The 21,733-nt window shown below is 39.0% G+C and overlaps 1 protein-coding gene across 1 annotated transcript in view; it reads right to left on the bottom strand.

Annotated features, from left to right (window-relative positions):
* Positions 1–21,733, bottom strand: part of LOC124282195 (ankyrin repeat domain-containing protein 26-like) — an 895,780-nt gene that overhangs the window by 196,653 nt on the left and 677,394 nt on the right. Inside the window, exon 37 of the mRNA XM_046718159.1 lies at positions 10,676–10,774. Coding sequence (XP_046574115.1) covers positions 10,676–10,774 — 99 coding nt within the window. The remainder of the gene's footprint in view (positions 1–10,675; positions 10,775–21,733) is intronic.

The raw sequence follows: 21,733 nt of genomic DNA, 5'->3' as shown, positions 1-21,733 counted from the left end.
TCTTAATAAAGTCTATGTTCTATTCTGTTCTGATAAATACTCTATTATAACAATGTTTTGAAAAGAAATGTATCTACCCCCGGCATGGATTATGCTTCCCGGCACCGTATCTTTAGCTTTGGCGATACTCCCCTAATTAGCTCACCTGGGAAATCCGAAATATACAGTACGACACCGTATTTACAAAACCTAACATCTCTATATATACACACACAATGAGCCGTGAGGGCATTGGCAAATGAACCAGCCGTAACACTTGAGTGCACACCCACCCGCTCTGACTGGGTTCGGTATCCCGGCTGCTTCATTTCTAGGGAAGTAAACCCAAGTACAAACTATTGCACTTTTGATTTGCGACTGTACGCTTTTAATTTTGTTTATATGTTTTTTTCATAATCAGAATGTATATTATGTGTCATAAATAAGTGATAACTGTGTTTTAATTATGTTTGATTTTTTGGTTGCATTTGACCTTTAAGCAATCCACTCCTTTGATGATCTCCTTGGTGCATTACCGCGATAATGACATCGCGAGATATTGAACGAGCCTACAGCTTAGCAGGAACAAAAATCGTGACAACTGTTGTGAAAAATGAAAGTTATATGTTCTCACAATCTGCTGTCATTTGATTTTGTCACCTGCTTTGCCTAGCCTCCGAGTGGGCCTAGGACAAATGCCACCCGGACAAAAACCACCCGGACAAATGCCACCCGGACAAAAGCCACCTAGGACAAATGCCACCCAAATAAAAATAAAAACCGGCAAAACAATAACATTTTTAAAAAGTCAACATTACTATGAAATAAATTTTTTACATGAAAATGAACTTTTTTATCAAAGTGAATACATTTGTTTAAGAAACCAAATTATTCATCAAAGTCTACATAATTTTACAACAAAATGAACATTAAAATCAAAATTGTCCTCTCTGTAATGGTAAAACAACTGGGTGGCATTTGTCCGGGTGGCTTTTGTCCTGCTCCCCTTCCGAGTTACAACTTGTTTTCATAGACGATTCTGTCGTAATTGCCTGGTGTCACTAGGCCTTATTTGTTCGAGCCAGCCGCTAGTGATAGTGAAAACGATGATCAGCCTCGCTCATCTCGGTTACGGTTAATTTCTTCAACCTAAACAGTGCGACATTAGGAAGGGTGGATGCCCATCAGATGCCGTTATTTGAAAATTTCCCCGGTAGTTCTTGTCTGATTGTATTAAAGTATCAAAGCAGTGTGGGCTTTTGCAGGTTTTCTAATGCCTGGATGGTATAATGACTGATCATAATTGATCCCATTTCTGTGTTTTTTTTTACCTCGATATTTATTCACGTCATGTAAAAATATGACGTATAATATTAAAAAATGACATTTGATCTATTTGAATCCGTAAACTAAACAACCCCACTTTGCCATTGCTAGAAGAATCTGAAAATTTACTTAGGTAAATAGGTACATACAGTTTTAGCACACAGCAAATGCTTATATGTATTTCTTATGCAACAATGAAGTTCTGTCCGTATTCTCAAAATAGTGTCGGCCCATAGGTTTTCACATACAATTAAAATTGCATGCAATACAGCAATTCATACTCCCTTGTTGTAACCCGTGTTAGGTGGTATAAACCTACACATGTTATTTGTCATCATTCACTTGATGGTCAGTTAATTAATTTAAAACAGGTATAATTAGTGGTAACACCACTTAAATAACCCGACAAAGGTTCCAATTTTGCATTTCTTGTGTCTGGAGTAAATACTCAACATTATAAACATCGATCAAAGGATTAACCGATAACACGCTGATTGATTAATTACTTTTATCTTACACAGCGGATTTGTCAAAAGGTAGTGTTTATGTATGTAGATTCACTAATCTATACTGAATACACTCTGTCGTGTCTGTGTCTGCGTAAAACAACTTCCTTCTTTCAAAGGATTAACCGCCAAGACATTGATTGATTGCTCATTATTGGCTAACTAAATTACTTTTTTGTAAAGAATGGGGGACATTATGCAGTTAGTTCCCAGGTATGCTATCTTGGGTGACCAATGAGACTATATACCAATGTGAAATACCGGAAACGATATATCACTTTTCGTAAATATGTATTAGACTGTTAAAAGACACATCATTTGGAACAGCTGCAGGTGAATGGCATATCACTCATTTTTGTGGATATTGATGGATATATTCCTCGAACAAAGTAATAGCCTGACCTTGTTCTTATAACTCTTATCTGTTTTAATTTTAATAATTGCATTTTGTTTTTATTCATTTGTCGTAGCATTCAACAGAATCATTGATTTCGTCGTGAAGTAATGAGACAGACAACATACACTAGGGCGTGTGTGCGAATTATGATTTACATTGGCAAACTATAAAATGTCTAGATATTACAGTTATAAGCATAGGCAGATCGCCTGATTTTTATTTAGTTTCAAAATGCATACAAGTATGATAATAAACTAATTAGGATTATAAGACCAAATATAAAGACGCACGTTGACTAGTATCTACATACTGGTGAGTGGACGTTAACCACGGGAATGTAGCAAGAAAATTATTGCGCAGTATTGCGCAGTACTTAGACCCCCACCTCTCTTCCGAGGAAGAAATTGTTATGTTACAAGTTGTGTCATGCCAAATCCTGTTGGCCATGATTCAAATATCTAACTACGAGTAGAAAGTAGTTTTGCTTTTCTAACTTGATGAAAACAAACCATAATCTCATTAATTCTTTAACAGACTTTAGCCCGTGATGTTACGATTATTAAAAATGGCAGCCCCCTGTCGCGAACATCCGCCACTCTGAGAATAAATGCTATTTAGGTTTGTTTTCACCGAGGTACAAAATCAAAACTACTTTCTACTGGTAGTAAAATATGTATTTGATTGATGTCCAATAGGATTTTGCGTGACATATCTTATAACATAACAATTTCTCTCGTGTAAGCGAGGTGGGTGTCAATATAACTCTACTTACAATATTATTGTCACTTCCACCACAACCTCGCTTCCGAGAAAGAAATCGTTATGCTTCAAGCTGTGTCATGGAAAATGTTTTTGGTCATCAATCATATATATATATTGTACTACAACTAGTAAGTAGTTTTGATTCTTTAACTTCCGCGAAGCGATCTGAACACATTTAAGATATCATTCCAAGCTTCCACAACGCTTGCTTGGCACTGACAAACATAACCCATTTAGCACGAACTACGGGGTCCGGTGGAAATCTGTGCATGGTGACACCATCACTCGACCCCCTAGGAGGGCAACGCAACGATTGACGGCAACGCAATGATTCTTTTTGCTTTGAGTAAGTTTTGTTGTTCAGACGATCCTTTAATGTTGGAATATGGGCGAAAAGTAAATATAAAACAACATGAGCGATTCTGCCCTCTGTGTATTGTACTTACCATTGAATCAGAGTACCAATTCTTTATTGAATGTTCATTTTACTGTGATCTGGGAAACAGCCTGCTCCCACAATACTACATAAATAATCCATGTGAAACTAAATTTATCAACTTATTATTGTCTTGCAATTCTACAACAGTTAACAATCTTGCTAAGTTTATATTTCTTGCATTGACAAAGGCCGAAGTTTTTAATATAGAGTATAACATTAAATGAGACATTGTACATGTTAGCATACAGCTTAATATTATATATGGCGCTGGATTGTATTGTCATCTTTATAATTGTATAACGGGTCGGTGGCCCTTGTACGAAATTATCTCTCACTCACTAGATATAAGCTTACGATCACACATACTTAAACTAAACGTGACAAAATTCACTTTTCACCCAAAACATTGAACATTTAAAATGTGTTCACCACTGCAATTTCGACTAGTCAAGTCGATAATCCTTTCGTTAATCCCTTAAACAATCATTACCAAAACAACACCAAACATCAAATACTACTGCCAGTCGCCTTAACGCCCCCATGCCACTATAGCAATTAGCCCATGCAGAACAATCATTTACCATCACCCACCAGTTATCTCCCCTTGCGGATATTTCCAAAATTGGAAATTTTTGGAAACATCATCTTTCCAAAATTGGAAATGTCTTGGAAACATCATCTTTCCAAAATTGGAAATGTCTTGGAAACATAATCTTTCCAAGACATTTCCAAGATTGTAAATGTGGATATTTGTTCCAGTGCTAGCGTGACGCACACAGTGCGGAGTTCACAGCTGGAATATCCCAAATCTCATTTTTAGCCACAGGAGGTGCTTGGATTGTTATATCAACCTCTCATGACGTGCCGAGGTTGACATCGCTTAACGTCAAAGCTGTCATGTGACCAAGTGGGCCAATCAGAAGGGCAGAATCTACCCGTCATAAATAAAACACCTAGATGTATGATTTGCCAATGGTTGTTGTTCAGGGGGATTTATGGGAGGTAAAATCCTAAAAATATTCTACAAGTATAGTTTTCTTACAAAAAGAAAATGTGATATTGCTACAGAAGTGTTGTAAAGAATGCATGACAGGGAAATACAATTTTTTAAATAATATTTCGAGAGAGCAGTTGTTAAATACTTATTCACAGTACATTAATGACATAACCCTATTGCGTTGATAAATATTTTTCTAAAAGTGAAATTCTTTTGAAACATAAATTTTTAATGCCTCAGCATGTGTATATCCCTATTTGATGAATAGGCCCTATACTTGTATATATCTAAAATGCGTACTCAATTTCAGATTTATGGATGAGAAAGAAACTTCATTTCGCACATTAACTTGTATCTAATTGTAGATTACTTTCATGATAAACTAAGACAAAACTACTCCATGACCGAAAAGAAATATATGTTTCAAGAGCTCTGAGATTGGGCATGACAGACTACGGCAATGGCATATGCCAACGGAAACCACTCCAATCTTGTGTATAAACTAAAATAATATGCTCTTGAGTTAACGAAAAGGTCACGGCCATTGTTAATCGCATGCAGACACCATTCGCTAGTATACTTTCCTTGATAATCAAAAAGGTATGTTGTTTCACGCTTATTCCAACATTGAATCAGGTGGGAATAGTACTTTGTGATATCGACTCGATAGTTCTGTGGTTCGCTACGGTAAATAACAATGTATCCGACGTTAACTCGGTTGTGCATTCTCCGTGTTGTTGACCTTGACATGAATGTCATAGTGTATGAAATATGCAAAACTAGTACTAAAGAAATTGCTTATTGAAAAACATTCAAGGGAAGTCTTGAAAGTCTATGAAGAAAATCCAGTGAACCGTTCTTAAAATATTTTGCTGACAATTCAGGTTAACATGCTGAAATCTGCAAAGTGTCGACAGACCCTAAAAATTATGTGAAGGTCACCAAAATCGACTGGGCCCTTCGCCTAGATGAAGCTTGGTGTCAAAAATGAAGAAAATCAAGTGAACTTTTTTTTCGATATCTTGCTGACTATCTTAACATTCAATTTAACATGCTGAAATCTTCAAAGTGTCTCTGTGACCTTGAAAATTAAGTGAAGGTCACCAAAATTGATTGGGCCCTGCGCCTTCCCTGAATGAAGCTTGGCGTCAAATATGAAGAAAGTCCAGTCAATGGTTCTTGAGGTATCTCGCTGACAAGCATAACCTGCAGGTTAATATGCTGAAATCTTCAAAGTGCGGCGGGGGATAATAATAATCCACGAGAAGACTTGAAATCACTTACAGGAAGTGACGTCATCAACCGGAAGTGACGTCATCAACTGGAAAGTGACGTCCTGAACTGGAAGTAACGTCCTCAACATGAAGTGACGTCATCAAACAGGAAGCGAAGTCATCAAGAGGAAGTGACATCACAGAAACCGGTGAAAATGAGATTCAGTCAAATAGACTATTGTAGAACCGGATATGAAGTCTTGGACCAAAAGTGACGTCACTTACCTCTAGATTATGGGATCTAGTGCCCACCCTACCCCCCCATGAAGAGATGCAGAAGATGTCAGTTTTCTTCAGAAAAATCATGAGAGGTTTTCAGCAACTATGTTGTGACGTCACAGCTAAGGGGGATAACTGTATAACTCTTTAAGCATACCACTAGGGATAGCTATGACTTAGTTAAAATTTTCATTTCCATTCTGTATGTGTCTGTGGGATCCACAGGAATAAGGCAACCATAATCCAGAGGTAACTTTACTAATAATTACTAACAATACAGGTAATTGTTCCTAATTTGGAGCGGCACACTGGAATGAACTCTTGAACCGTATGGAATAGACCGATCCAGTCTGTCAATCAAAACTGGCGCATGCGTCAATTTTGGCCAATCAGCAGGCCGGGCGCGCTGTGTGGATTTGTCAGACTTATTTCCGGGGTCAAACAATGCATCCGAAGCGATGTGCTTCGAATTATGCCATTTACACTCGCTATATTTATTACATATTGCTGCGATTTAATGTGTACCTTAACAAAACCATTACGGTCAAGACAACAAAAATGGAGGCGGATCAAGAAACGCGAGAGGCCTGACGATCAGTTAAATGTCTGCACCATCCTTCAGGAAACCTACGTCTGCCTGCTGATGAGAATTTGCACGAATGTCCACACTTTTGCACATGTGCAAAATCATTACCAATTGATGACAACAAATAGCAGTTTAAGACTTTGCAAGTGTTATAAACACGGATAATTCTTGTAACTACAAAATTGTTTTTGCTAGCAGCTTTTAGTCACTACTAGGCATTGAGTTGGTACGCCATAAAGCTCAAATGAGACAGGCGAGAAAGCCGTGACACAATGTAAACAAATCTTCATTTCGGTTAGGGTCAACCGAAATAGCAAAACTTGTTACATGAAAGAACAATGTGGCGGATATTGTCCCATTAAGCTCTTAGATATTCTTCAATTTGTCACACATTTTAGGATGTTTTAAGTTTCCTAAGCACAATCCGAGGCCTACAGCATCTTGTTAACAGAGCAAAATATTCGAGGAGTAATATTTTTATTCAAGCGGAAATATTGTTAGTGTCAGCAGTTGCCTATCATGCAATATCCAAGTATCAAAATTAGTTCATATGAGTGCCTATAAAACCATGCTTTAAATATTTCAGATTTTGTATAAAGAGTTGCATGGGACTTTGAACTGAATTACCTTCCTCCAGGTTGATCGAATCTGAAAACTATGTGAGAAGAATAGTGACTTTCTGGAGTATTGGACGGAGTGAAATAAAGTGTATATCTTAATTATGAGAACATTATTTGAAGTTTTGTTACCACATAAATTATTCACATATAATGGTACATTTTAGGAGTAATATTACAACTGTAATTTTGATTAATTCACTGGAAATGATATCAAGGTATGTCTTAAGAATCTTTCTTTTTTTTAGTAAGCGTGGAAGGGTAATAAAATTAATAATAATCTAATCAATAATAAATAATTATTTAATTGATTGACATATCAGATTTTTGATTTTAAAGGCAGAACTAGGCAAACAAACACCATACATATCATGGCAGGACAATCACTTGGTATTAACTTAGTTTCTAGGCTCCTGCTTAGAGATGTTTTTGTAAATACTACATTTACTAATAAGATAATTCTGAAAGTGATTGCTAGTATCATAACTCATTAAAGTTATTTCAACATCGAGAACATTTGAAAAGCAAAGGCTACGTTTTGGTCAAACCCTGGTCAGGCATTATGTAGTCCTGGAACAGAATAACTTACAAAAATCTCAGGTGACTTTTCATGTAGCGGAATAAAGATTGAAACATGTATTTAACCCATATTTGATGTAATTCTTCTTATAAATCATAAGTTTTTAGGAGGTTACTAATATTTGAAGAATGAGCCAAAGCTAGTGTTTATTAAGATGGTGGATTTGGACAAATTGTTCAAGGTTTGTTGATGGTTATTTGCAAAATGAGCTTCATATTAAATTGCACACTGGTTTGTAGGAGGTGAGGCGCTTCAGGACATTTTCATGTCTGTTTTCCTAAACCTTTGTTATGACTTTTACCAAATTTTGAATCAACTTTACTATAATTTTATGACACCAGTAAGTATCTCAGAAAAGGAAATAGATCAAAATCAGTGTTATGTCCTCTAGGTATTGTCTCAGATCTAATAAAACAAAGATTATCATTGTTTAATTAAGAAGCAATAATTGTATTGACAGAAGGCTTTGAACATAGGATATATTCTTTGCACCTTATTTACACTAGTAGTTAGCAGTTAAACATCTCTGATGAAAAACAATAGATCTACATTTGTATTTTGTGTAACATTCTATTTCAATGCTAGTTAATTGTTAGGATAACTGTGGATTCTCTGTTCCAAGATTTTGCATCACATGTTTCCTATTTCTGGAAGATGGGTCAGCTAGTGTACAGGTGCAGACTGTATCTTGGATCTTCTTTGTGTTCTGGTGCTGTGACATACCTGTACATAAACGCTGGCAGTTCATGAAGTCCAGTATTGTGGAAGTTTGTATGTAATTTAGGATTCCACAACAAAGTACATATAGAAAAATTAAATGGAAATGATGATTAAAAAAATGATTTCCTTATATTCAGTGTCATTTTATCATGGTGTACAGATTTTGAAGAGAGAAACTTTACTGAGAGTTGCTGCAGATCAGCTGTTGAATATTTGCTTCTGGGTATGTCCAGATACGTCCATGGAAACATATTGTTTACAAGCCCAATTACTTTTTCCAGATTTCCAAATAAGATCAAATAGGTCATGCTGTGATTGATTTGTTTACATCAATTGTACAGACAAATAAATTGCATGAAGTAGTAGGCGGAAATATTTTCTGCTTTTTATTTACCATTCTCTTAATTCATTAAAAGATAGAAACCCATGTTTTCAGATTATTGAACTACATTTGAACAAGCATAAGCGGATAAGCAAAGCGCACTGCGCAGTGTTGATAATCTATTTATAGATACGAAGCGATCTGCAACATGAACATGTGGTTGTGTTCCACGAGTTTTAAAAATTATAAACCCAAACAACAAAATTCAGTTATCCTTTCCCTGCTAATATCTGTGACGGAGGTGAATTGCCAGATAGATTAATCGATTCGAAAGAAATTACGCTTCCTACAGTCTCAGCAGCTAGTCGAGACGCTTTTTCATCGGGCATGTAACTCATTTTCACTCGCCAGGTGTAATCTGCCAGCTAAAATATATTAAAAATCACATACGTATAACTTGCCTGTTTAAGTAACATTCACAAACGACGGATACCAAAGTATCACAAGCAGAATTCATCAACAACGTTCGCAATCACGTAACGTTTCGCTGGCGGTGACGCCATTGTGATTTGCCAGTGGTTGTCCCCCCTAATGTCAAAAACGAAGTGGGCGGGGCTTATCGGCCGAGACTGGATCGGTCTATTGGTGCACCAGACTGAAGTGCTGAACTGAACTGAAAGTGTGCACCATGCTGGAGCGCCGAATCAATTGGTCGAGCAGAACTGGGTTGATGGGTCGAAATAAAAGGAGTTGTAGAGCTAATCGAAACCGCCTAACTGGAAACCATTGCTGGAGTCAGAGGGATCCACGCTACAATAAGTAACTGTAGAAATGGTGATCGCCAAACCGGAAAAATAGGGCACACTGCCACTAGGAGCTGATACTGCCATTCCGGGTGATTAAAAGATCGTCACGAGACTGGAAAGGCGATGTATTAAGCACCAGAGAATGACTGTAGTGGAATGTCATGTGACTGTAGGGGTGAATTGAGTCCACCTACTTGGAATCAAGTTTCTTCTTCCAAGCATTAGTCATCTGCTCAAAGAAGGTCACTTAGAGGGTGCACTGAGGGCTCCTATCCCCTTGCCTACTGATTACATTTCTGCACCTCTACATGTCAAGAGTTGAGACAAAATGGTCTTGCACTTCATACACTCTATGTCCTCAACATATCATTAATTAACTATTTATGTGATCAATCCAGATTAATCAGCCAAATCAATCTGACACGAAGTATCTAATGGCATCAAACAGAAAATATATAGACTACCTACAGTGTCATAAACTGCTAAAATGTACAAGAAAAAAATATTTTTTCAGATGTAGACTGCAGCATATACAGAAAAGAAGAAAGATCTGCCTTGCACAGGGCAGAGGCACTGGGCAGTAGAATATTATTATCTACTCATCTGATAATGGTTAGCTGAAAGTGAAGAGTACTTCTTTTGAAATCTAAAGACTTTTATTGTGTAATGGAAGTTCAAATAATACAGAATTATGGCAATGAAGTAACAGAGGCAGGATTTTGAGGATTTATTTGAGATTGGACCTGACAATCCAGTCACTGACATCATGAGCATCAATCTGTGTAATTTGTATATGGTGACCGGCGTTAACCAATTCAGTGAGTCTGATTGCCAAATGCCATAGGATGCCTATACATATGTATGTGTTGCTGGAGACAAATTCTTACCCAGATGTTTAAGGGAGTATCTGTAAGAGATGTGTTGCAAGGAAATATGATTCAGGTAGGACTGGTTAAGTAGTATATCAAATCCTTTGCTGGCTAATGATGTAGTAGTATACAACAGGTAAATATGTAAAATTTACAGGGCAAGAAGCAAAATTTGCACAAAGGTTGTATTAACATAACAGATATTTAGGGAATACACATTTACAAATAATTTTGAAATTTATAAATATCATTCACATGCAACTTTCAATAACTCACCCGTAAACCCAACTTTGATCTAGATACTACTTCCTGTTCCCACAATCCTTTAGAATCTTGCACTTCCTGCTGCAGTACTGCACGGTTTGCAATCTCCTCCTAAGGACAGTTACAAAATCAATTAAGATCTACCAAGATAAACACAAATATATACAGCATCACAATCACAGCAACAAAGCAGAAGCTTTTGCATTTAAGAACCTACTTTGGTCAAGCAGTATTATCAAATAAAGGAAAAACTACAGTGTGATTACTCATGGGTAGTATCAAAATTTTTGTTCCATCATATACTTCCCATCAAAAGTTTAGACTCACTGGTGTAAATACTGTATAGCCACTTACTTCAGGCAACTGTGCTAAACTGAATTTTTCAAAATATTCCATACTGTTTAAAGGTACTGTTTACACATGAACTGATGTATTGTAAAACAAATTCGTAACATTGAAAAGATTAGTCATGAGTTCAGTAAATGATAAAAAGGGTGACGTACTAGAAGCTGTAAAACATCTTAACAAGAGTCATCAGTAGATGACATATCCCCCCTGGCCCCCACATATTTGAAAGAACAAATCATCTGACAGTTACATAAAGTCCAGCTTGATATTTTTTAGACTAAGTCCGAATCGTTTCCATAGAAACCGAGAAAAATAAAAATGACAAAAAATCTGTAAATAGCAAAAGGCACCACTTTTCGATCTGTCTCATATATCTGCCAAGTTCTGTTGAAAGATATTGAACGGTTTTCAAGTTGTGCTCCGGAAACGAAGCCCTGTTCTGTTTGATATATCTACCAATTTTTGTTGAAAAACATTGAACGTTTTTTTAATTATGCTCTGAAAAACAAAATGATTACGCACGGACGGACAGACAGACAAGGTGTCGACTATATCCCCCAACATTACATGCCGGGGGATAACAATGGTAAAAGCCTGGGATCTGACGGATTCACTGCCGAATTTGTTAAAAAAAAATTATATGACTTTGGAAAATACTTGATTAAATCCCTTAACTTGCATTTACAAGCAGCCAACTATCAATATCACAAAGAAGGGGCCTCATAACGAGCATTCCAAAGGAAAACAAACAGAAACAATTTTTGAATAATTGGCGTCCAATTTCTCTTTTATCAATCTTTTATGCCTCTATTGCCATTTCCCATAGAAATCAAAAGATACTAAAACTGCTTATAAACAAAAATCAGAAAGGATTTATGTCTGGCCGATACATCGGAGACATAACCAGGCAGATATATGACATGATTCAACACACAGGAGATCATCAGATCCCTGGCTTATTACTCATGGTAGTCTTCGAAAAAGCATTCGATACAGTTGATTTGAATTTGATTGAAAAAATACTGTCCTTTTTCGGTTTTGGAGACTCAATAAAAAGATGGATAAATACCTTCTATAATGGAATAGAATCATGCATTCTAGTGAACGGTTTTACCATATCCATAGGATGTCGTCAGGGAGATCCATTATCTCCTTATATATTTCTTCTTTGGGTAGAAATTTAAGCAATACTTATTTGGAACAATAAAGACACCAAGCACTGTCACTAAGGTAACATAATCCCCCGCCGCAAATTATCAAATCAAACTTATAAAGTAATGAAAGTTTAAGTTAAATGTCAACAAAAACATGACCAGTCAACCTCTTTTGATATCTTGCTCTTTAGATGTTCAAACACACACATATTTTCAAGACTGACTTTGACCTTGACATGAATGTCATAGTGTTTGAAATATGCAAAATAGTACTAAAGAAATTGCTTATTGAAAAACATTCAAGGGAAGTCTTTAAAGTCTGAAGAAATTCCAGTGAACCGTTCTTGAAATATCTTGCTGACAATTCGTGTTAACATGCTGAAATCTTCAAAGTGTCGTTGTGACGTAGAAAATTAAGTGAAGGTCACCAAAATCGACTGGGCCCTGCGCCTTCCCTGGATGAAGCCTGGTGTCAAATATGATGAAACTCCAGTGAATGGTTCTGAGGTATCTCGCTGACAAGCATAACCTGCAGGTTAATATGCTGAAATCTTCAAAGTGTCTCTGTGACCTTGAAAATTAAGTGAAGGTCACCAGAATTGACTGGGCCCTGCACCTTCCCTAGATAACGCTTTGTATTGCATATGAAGAAAATCCAGTGAACAGTTCTTGAGATAGCTTAACATGCAGGTAAAACGTGAAAGTCCCCTTGTGACCTTGAAATGAAGGTCAAGGTCACCAAACCTGACTTGGACATTTCTTATACTGTGATGAACATAGGTACCAAATATGAAAAGAATCTAGAAGATATTCAAATTTGTACGGACGGAGCCTAATACTATATCGCCCGCTTCGCGTTAAACGCGCAGTGGGGGATAATAAACGGTATTCAAATTGGACATGGAATATCTTCTTTCTCAATATGCAGATGACACATCTTGTACACTAAATGGGTCTGAAAGATGCCTCTACGCAGTACTTCAAACTTTCTCTTTTCTCTCATTTCAACTCGTTTCACTGGTTTAAAAGTAAACACTGATAAAACAAAACTTATATGGATAGGTTCAAAGAAAAGATCAAAATGGAAATTATGTCAAGAATGGAACCTAGATTGGAAACAAGAACCTTTTAAATTGCTTGGTATTAAGTTTTCCTTGAATTTAAATGAAATGATCCACCTGAATTATGAAAGCAAACTTAGACAATGTGAAACATTAATGGCAATATAGTCAGCCCATAACTTAACATATGTTATATTTGGGATTACACTTTCTTAGTAAAGTACAGTTTCTAGTACTTTTTGGGTTGAGCCCTCATCCGGGATTCGAACCCACACCCTCAGAGTCAGGCACCTTATCGCCAGCACACAAAGTCAGACGCCTAGACCGCTCAGCCACCGCGGCACCAGTTCACCACTAGACCTACCTATGTATGAAGTTTCGTGATGAAACAGTGAACAGTTTTTAAGTTCTGCTCCGGAAAAGAGCACTACCACCAATTTCAGTCAAAGTCAAACTTGTTGCCATGGAAACGAAAAAAATATTTTATTCAGAAATCAAAAAATACCAAAAGGCACCAGTTCACCACCAGATCTATCTATGTGTAAAGTTTGGTGAAGAAACATTGAACGGTTTTAGAGTTCTGCTCCGGGAAAGAGTACTACCACCAATTTCAGTCTAAGTCAAACTTGTTGCCATGGAAACGCAAAAAATATTTTATTCAGAAATCCAAAACTACCAAAAGGCACCAGTAGACCACCAGATCTATCTATGTCCCAAGTTTGGTGAAGAAATATTGAACGGTTTTAGAGTTATGCTCTGGAAAAGATGTGCACGGACGGACGGACGGACGCACGGAGGCACGGATGGACGGAGTCCATTTTAATACCACCTGCAAAATGCGTTGTGGGGGATAAATATCCCACGCACAAAAATGCACTTCACAGTTTCGAATTCTGCGGGAGATTTCCTGTTTCTTGATACCATCCACTATTATTTTAGACAAAGCTTCAAGTGCTGAAAATGACCTTTCAAAATAGGCTTCATCGAAAATGTCACCATTTTTTACACAGTACGAAATCGCGATTCACAGCGTTATTTGCTGTATGTTTTGAAATGTGAAAATCGGATAATTACTGGGAGTATTGAATTTCAACATTAACACATTCATGATCACTGATATCAGTTTTACATGAAATCGCTAATGATAATTTTGAAACGTTGCCGATGAATCTAGAATCGGTTGGGATGTTTTTGAAAATACACTTACACGAACGCTGTAGAGCGCTTTCCGCCATATTGGATAGTGTTTACAAAATCACGTTTCTCGAAGGCTGGTATTGAGACGCCTATTACAGCACGTACATTTCATATTCAGCTGCGACAAATGCATCACTGAATTCCCCATACATTTTAGAATCAAATTACAAATGGTCTTTGTCACCAATACCAACTGTCCAGATAAACTGAGACAAAACATAATGGGTGTGAAAAAGAACGCTGTGCTCGAAAGACTGCGCCTGTTTGAAATGTAAACAAAGACAACTTCTGATTTTACACTGTGTAGCATTTTCTGAAATTTTCCAATATTCATCTGTCTATTCATTCATTTGCAATGGCTCAATACCTTTGGAATGTGCATGGAAAGAGTATCGTAGCCAGAAATAGGAAATTATAAATAGATACAATGCAATGATTATATAATTCAAGTTTCCGTTTAGCGTGACGCCATGACTGACGCAAAATCACGCAGAATGACAACGGTAATTATCTGCATTTCTGGCATCTTCTCTTACTTATAATGAAAACGATAAAAACATATAACAATACACAGATAGTCAGAATCATTCTGATTACTTACATCTCATATTTATGTACACACGATCCCTGAATCAATGGAAGGGTCCTTGCAAAATCCTGTGTACCCCTGTCAGCCAAGCCGCCCTTTTGTAAGAAATCGGTCAACGGTAGTGATGTCATGTCAACATTGTTGTACATATTAGGCAATTTCTTTGAGGTGAAGGCCGGTTGAACAAGAGTAAGCACAATCGCCCTATCCTTCCGATTACACTGTCAGTATTATGATGTATATTTTGCGTGTAGTAAGATATTTTTTCATGAAACTGACTTCAGTTTCTACATTTAGCCTTGTTCAATATCATATCATACGTGGATAAAAGGTTTACGGTGTTTTATTCTTTGAAAGCTTTTGATTATTTGAATAATATTTACATAAGAAATTGACACATTTAGTGCAGTACACTATGTTCTAAACCTTTACACAAGTGTTAGAAGATCAAACGTAGCCATAACTGCAACATGTACTTTAGATGTTATTTGTTTGTTTTTTGAATAAATTTTGTTTATGTGGCAAAAACAATGAGCGCACTATTTTGCACAGGCTCGGGTTACACACTGCAGGGTACTCACATTAAAGCATATGTGTAGTGTAATCTCTCCTTTGTTTTAAAGTGCACTACCCCCCGGTATTTGGCATTACACGAGTCAGCAGGATACCCTCTGACAGTTACAGCAAGTTATACATCGATTATTTTGCAATACTTGTCAAACCAAGGAAGGCGACTGTCCCCGTACACGTGGGCGAGCTTGGAGAACGGTTTCACCATCTCTGACAGTTCTTGCAAGCGCGAGATCGTCACGTCTGCATGGGCGATCACTAAGTCCAGCGACGCCACGGGCCACCGAGACAATGGCGGCTCCTTCGTCAGGGAATTCATCGTTACATCCTGAAGACTGGACATCTCCGTTTATGAGGCGTACGCTGAATGATATCAACATTCAGCTTCCTGGTGCAGGGAAATGCTGCGACTTATCAAGGCTAATTTTGTGCAGATTCAGCACGTCCACAAAAGGTCACGACCCTCGGCAATGGTCACTCCGCAGGAGGGACAGGATCACACTCATGATGGGATTCAGCACACGCTGGCAGACTCAGAAATTCCTCCGGTGTGCAGAGCTTCGGGCAAGTCTCACCGAATCGTCTGCTACACGTGATCACACGAGACTGTCTACATCCGGGGGTTTCAAAGATAGCCGCCCATACTCTGTTGCCATCTAACAGTGTCCACGCTCTACAAGAACAAGTTACAGCTCTAGTATCCTTGTTAGTGGAAAGGCTCGACGCACGCACGGAACCTAACTCAACAACAGCCACACAGTTAATGCAGCAGTCAACCAGAACGGCGGAATTGGTGTCGGTTCGTGGTCACACCCACAACCACGGAGAAAGTCCAGATAGGCGACTTCGACAATTCGGCATTGCATCTCACGACATTCCGCGGGTAGTCAGTGTCTCGGATGCCATTCGTCAACAGATTCAAACGACCCTCACCAAGATAACGACTTTCGGACAGTGGCAGACGTGGAGGGTAATGAAATTCGTATCAAGGGCCCACAGTCAGCCAAGCTGCTGAAATCGCTGACAATTAATGAATTTTTAATGTTGCTTGTGGATGATACATGTCAGTACTTTCGAGACAGACCCTGACAGACGAGCAGAGCTACAGGCTTATCAAGCAAGCATTGCGGAGATGGCTTCCACTTATGGTCTTTTATGACTATCATCGGGCTTTCGCTTCCAGAGCAGCTACCCTGTGGCGAGAGTATGGTACCAAGGTGTACGTCTCCATCACTGCGGGTAGGCGGGCGTCAGTATGCACCATCTGCTCTAGTACTCTGCATAGCGCAGACAGCTGTCCACGTCGCCACTCTGGGGATGACAGACGAGGACGACGTGCAGACAGGGATGTGCGGGGTCGCCCGGTGGTACACCATGGCGGACAGGAGGTCTGCAACAATTTCAAGGGAGACAATGGTTGTTCCCAGTGCCTGTTTGCACATGTGTGCTTGGTGTGTCTTGGTGGTCATTCTCAGGCTGACTGCAAGACTAAGCGTCCCAACAACAAGAAATGACTCTCTCTTGAGAGCGAAGGCAGTAGATTTACTACAGTTACCTCGCCTGTAAGCATTTTAGTTCTATCACAGATGCTGAAAAAACACCCAGATCATGACTTGGTAGACACCGTTGTGGATGGTTTCACTTTATGACAGGCATTAACAATATTCCTTCTCAAACCGTGGTGTGTAACAACAACAAGACAGCTAGAGATGATCCAGAGAGTGTCACTCAATTGCTTGAAGCAGAGTGCGCCAAACATTACGTCATCAGGCTTTTCACCACATCGCCGTTTCCAACTTTCAGAATCAGCCCTCTAGGTATAACAAAGAGTAAATACTCACAGAAGAAAAGGCTAATTGTCGATCTGTCCGCTCCGCACAATGATGAGGCTACTAGTATAAATAGTTTAGATTGACATGGAATCTTTCTCTATGTCCCATGTTACACTGGATCATGCCATACACTTAATACAGCAATTGGGTGTCAACTCTTGGATGTGCAAATTCGACATAGAGGATGCGTTCAAGCAGTTGCCCATACATCCATCTCTGTGGCATCTCCATGGCGTGCAGTGGGATAACAAGATGTATTTCTTCACCCGGTTAGTCTTCGTGTGTCGATCTAGTCCAAAGATTTTTGACTATCTGTCCACAGCAATCTGTTGGATTGCAGAAAACGTATTTGGAGTGCAGCACATCCTGCACTTACTTGACGACTTCCTGGTGGTTGAAGGGCCCAACTGTGATGGTAGCCTAACAATGACTACAATGTTAAAAGTGTTTGACATGTTAGGGGTGCCACTGTCTCAGAAGAAAACTTTGGGCCCCACTCATTGTCAAGAATATCTTGGCATCATCTTGGACTCATCACAGATGCAAGCGCGCCTCCCCCAAAACAAAGTGGACCGTATTTGTCAAGAAATCAGGTATTTTCTAGAGCGCAAGTCATGTATGAAAAGGCAGCTACTATCATTACTCGGGCACATGCAGTTTGCTTCAAGAGTAGTGCTCCCGGGACGATCCTTTGTGTCTCGCTTGATACTACTCTCCACTTCAGTCAAGCAGCTCTCCCATTTTGTGCACATCAATCAGGACACTAAGACTGACCTGTCTATGTGGTTGTTTTTTCTTTCCCAATGGAATGGGGTGTCTCTCTTTTTCGAACGCGAGATATCATTGGCAGCAGATATGGACCTGTTCACAGACGCGTCAAGCGACAAGGGGTTTGGAAGTTACTACCAGGGTCAGTGGTTCAGCTCTTCTTGGCCTCCAGACCTGCTCAACTGTAATCGTTCCTTAGCTTTACTGGAACTCTATCCCATCATGGTGTGTGTAATTGTGTGGGGTCATATGTGGCATAGAAAACGTATTATGTTCAACTGTGATAACCTGGCTACTGTGCACATCATTCGGAACAGAAGGGCTAATTGTCAATGCAAACTGCTTAATCACCTTATGAGATGCCTAACCCTTTGTGCTATGGAGAATAACTGTGTTGGTAGACTTTGTAACGTACTGCCATTCAGTTCTGTGTATAGCTTATACATCAATCAAAATGTACTTAGCAGGGATATGTTTCTTTTATATTAGAGCAGGCAGGGGCAATCCTTTGTTATCACCAGAAGGGGTCCCACTTCCCAGATTAGAGTACATTCTAAAGGGAATCAAAAGGCAACAAGCACACCCTGCCAGAGGACGACTGCCCATCACAGTCGACATCCTGGATCACATGTGCAGGTCCTTACATCAAGGATGCTTTACCCCTTTTGTTGATAGCCTCATGTTAGCAGTAGTTTGTTTGGCTTTTTGGGGTTCCTTTGCTGTGGGGAATTCACAGTTAGAGGCAGTTTTGACTGTGACATCAATTTGTGTAGGAATGATGTTGTGTTAGCGGAGGACAATTCCTTTATGGAGCTTACCCTCCGGTCCTCCAAGACGGATCCATATCAGAGAGGAGTCAAGATAGTCATGTTTGACAATCAACGATTCCAACCTGTACATGCTATGTCTCAATATCTGAGGCTCAGAGCCTCTATCCCACATCCCTCCCCAGCTTTGTTTGTGACGCAGGAAGGTTACCCTCTCACAAGGGAATTTTTCCTCCACAAACTGCAATTGTTGCTGAACAGGTTAAGGTATAGGAGCAGTGACTTTAAGGGGCACTCGTTCCGTATTGGCGAGGCTACCACAGCAGCAGCCAACTTTGTCGACGACCATCTCATTCTAACGTTGGGTCGGTGGTCCTCCATGGCGTACACATGACATATTCATACCTCTTTGACTACACTAAAAGCTGCTCAACTTGCTATGTGTCATTATTAACCTATTTTCTGGCGGCACTCGGCTCTGCTCCCCACCCCCCCAAGTTTTTCTGGGCTCTCCCGCAAAATATTTTTTTGGCAAGCCCCCTTGTTTGGGCTAATCATATTAGCTTGCCACCCAAAAGCGTTTTTTGTACTTACGTGGTATATTTTATATATATGTTTTTTTCATGCGTACCAAAATGCTGTACCGTTGGTGTACTTAGGTTATTTATTTTATATATAGGCTTTCATGTGTACCAAAATGCTGTTACTTGTTATATTCATATAGGTATACCTGTCATGTTTTTACTATGCTCCATCCGGCAATGCAACAGTAGGGGTAACACTTACCTGGTCTACTCTACTGGCTGCATGCAATAGAGGGCTTCACCCATAAGTACTTACCAGCCTGTCAATGGATGGGCCAGTAATGGGCAGCCCAGATCTGCTTGACTTACTGTGCTCACTCCAGCATTATTAGTAGTATCAGTAGTGTAGTAAATCTTTAGTCGTGTAACAATAAGTAATGGGGGCATCGCCCCTGGCTTACTTATTCTCATGTTAGTGGAGGGGCCAGTAATGGTCTTACTGCGCGCTCACTCACTCACTTTTTTAGCATGTATCAGAGCTGGTGTCTACTAGCTGTAGTAGTAGCCTTAATATAATAAGTAATGGGGGCATTGCCCCTGGCTTACTTATTATGGGGATAGTGGATGGGCCAGTATTGGGCGAGTTACTTGGCCTGTCTTACTGCGCTCACTCCATTGGTAGTACGCAATATTCATGTATCTACTTCTTTTTGTACATGTAAATAGTCAATAATGTTATGCTATCTACCTCCAGCATGCATCGGGGTGCAACGGCTAGCATGTATGACAGCTTCACCTTCCGTCCAGTATAGATGATAGACGTTGCACCCCCTTTTTGGCCATATTAATAAAATTCTATTGCCTAACTTCTCTTAGTTGTTTTTGCGGACATAAATAAAGGTGTGAACATAGCAAGTATTGGAGACAATCAAACGCTCATGCATTTGCCAGGCGACGTGACGTCATTGATGGTGGCCTATGGACTTGCAATGTGTTACTGCACTTGCAGCCTGTGCAGCTGCACACAACATGTGAAACTCAGAAATTGATGTCACTGTCGAAAGATAGATCTTTGGTCATTCAAACGTTCACAAATTCACATGAAAAGTCACATGCACATCATGCCAAGATTAACATGTGCTCAACGTCATGAAGCCATTGGAATGGTTCGAGCAGGCATGAGCCAACAACAGGTGGTAGCACATTTCCAATGCCATCGTAACATGATATCTGCATTGGTCAGGCGTTAGGGAAACAGTAATGACGTCGCCGACCACCCACGTTCTGGGCGTCCCCGAGTAACGACGCCAAGACAGGACAGATGGATTCGGGTGACTCATATCAGTCACAGGTTCCAGAAGGCAGTGACCACGTCCCAAACCATTCCCCAGGCCTTCATTTGGTAGCCTCTATGCGTCGTCGATGCACTGCTGTGCTTCACGCGCATGATGGTCATACCCGTTATTGACTTTGTGACTTTGACGTGTGACCCCCGACTCAATTTTGAACTTCTGACGTCATCGTTACGGATATTGTTAATGTTCTTTTGACATGTTGTTGAGGCCCGATACTTCAGCTTATAAAGTGTCTACATCATGTCGCCTTTTCTGTGTTGTATTCCAATTCTGAAGGAATTTTCTGTGTGCACAGTTTCTTTATGTGGCTAGTATATAATCAATTCATATTCGATTAAATAATGTTGTGATGACAGGATATCAAACTCTAACTATATTTATACAAAAATTGTTTAAAAATATACATTGTATAAACCATGTCTTGTCTTAATTTGGACAAATCTTAAATCCATATTCTAATATATAGTTCCATATATAAAAACTATCTTTTTGCATCTTTCATTGCATACTTATGAAGAGAAATAGCTACATAATCATAAACAAAGAACATTCTTATCCTAAACAAAATATTCGGGTGTTGTGAAATATTATTTTTCATTTACGTTAAATTGATGCCAAACAGGTGCGCGTGTTGCTCAAAATAAGATACACGGTCAAACCGTCTAATTGTTGATATATTCAGGACACTATTAAGATGGAAAAATCAGTCATTTTATGTTTTTGTCTAAAGAGTGTTAAATTCTGACATAGAAGCTGAGACCTTTTATACAATTAATGGAAATTAGGTGAGATATTTACTAATCAGCATACCAATGTCGTCTTTTTCCGACGTCGCATAATGCATAAATCAAGCAATGACGTCAACTAAAATGTTGTATTATTTTCAGCAGTTTCATTACATTTGA

Source organism: Haliotis rubra, unplaced genomic scaffold (assembly GCF_003918875.1).
Source record: "Haliotis rubra isolate DU_JTF1 unplaced genomic scaffold, ASM391887v1 Scf295, whole genome shotgun sequence".
NCBI classification, from domain to species: Eukaryota; Metazoa; Mollusca; class Gastropoda; order Lepetellida; family Haliotidae; genus Haliotis; species Haliotis rubra.
This window is presented reverse-complemented; position numbering and strand designations above follow the sequence as displayed.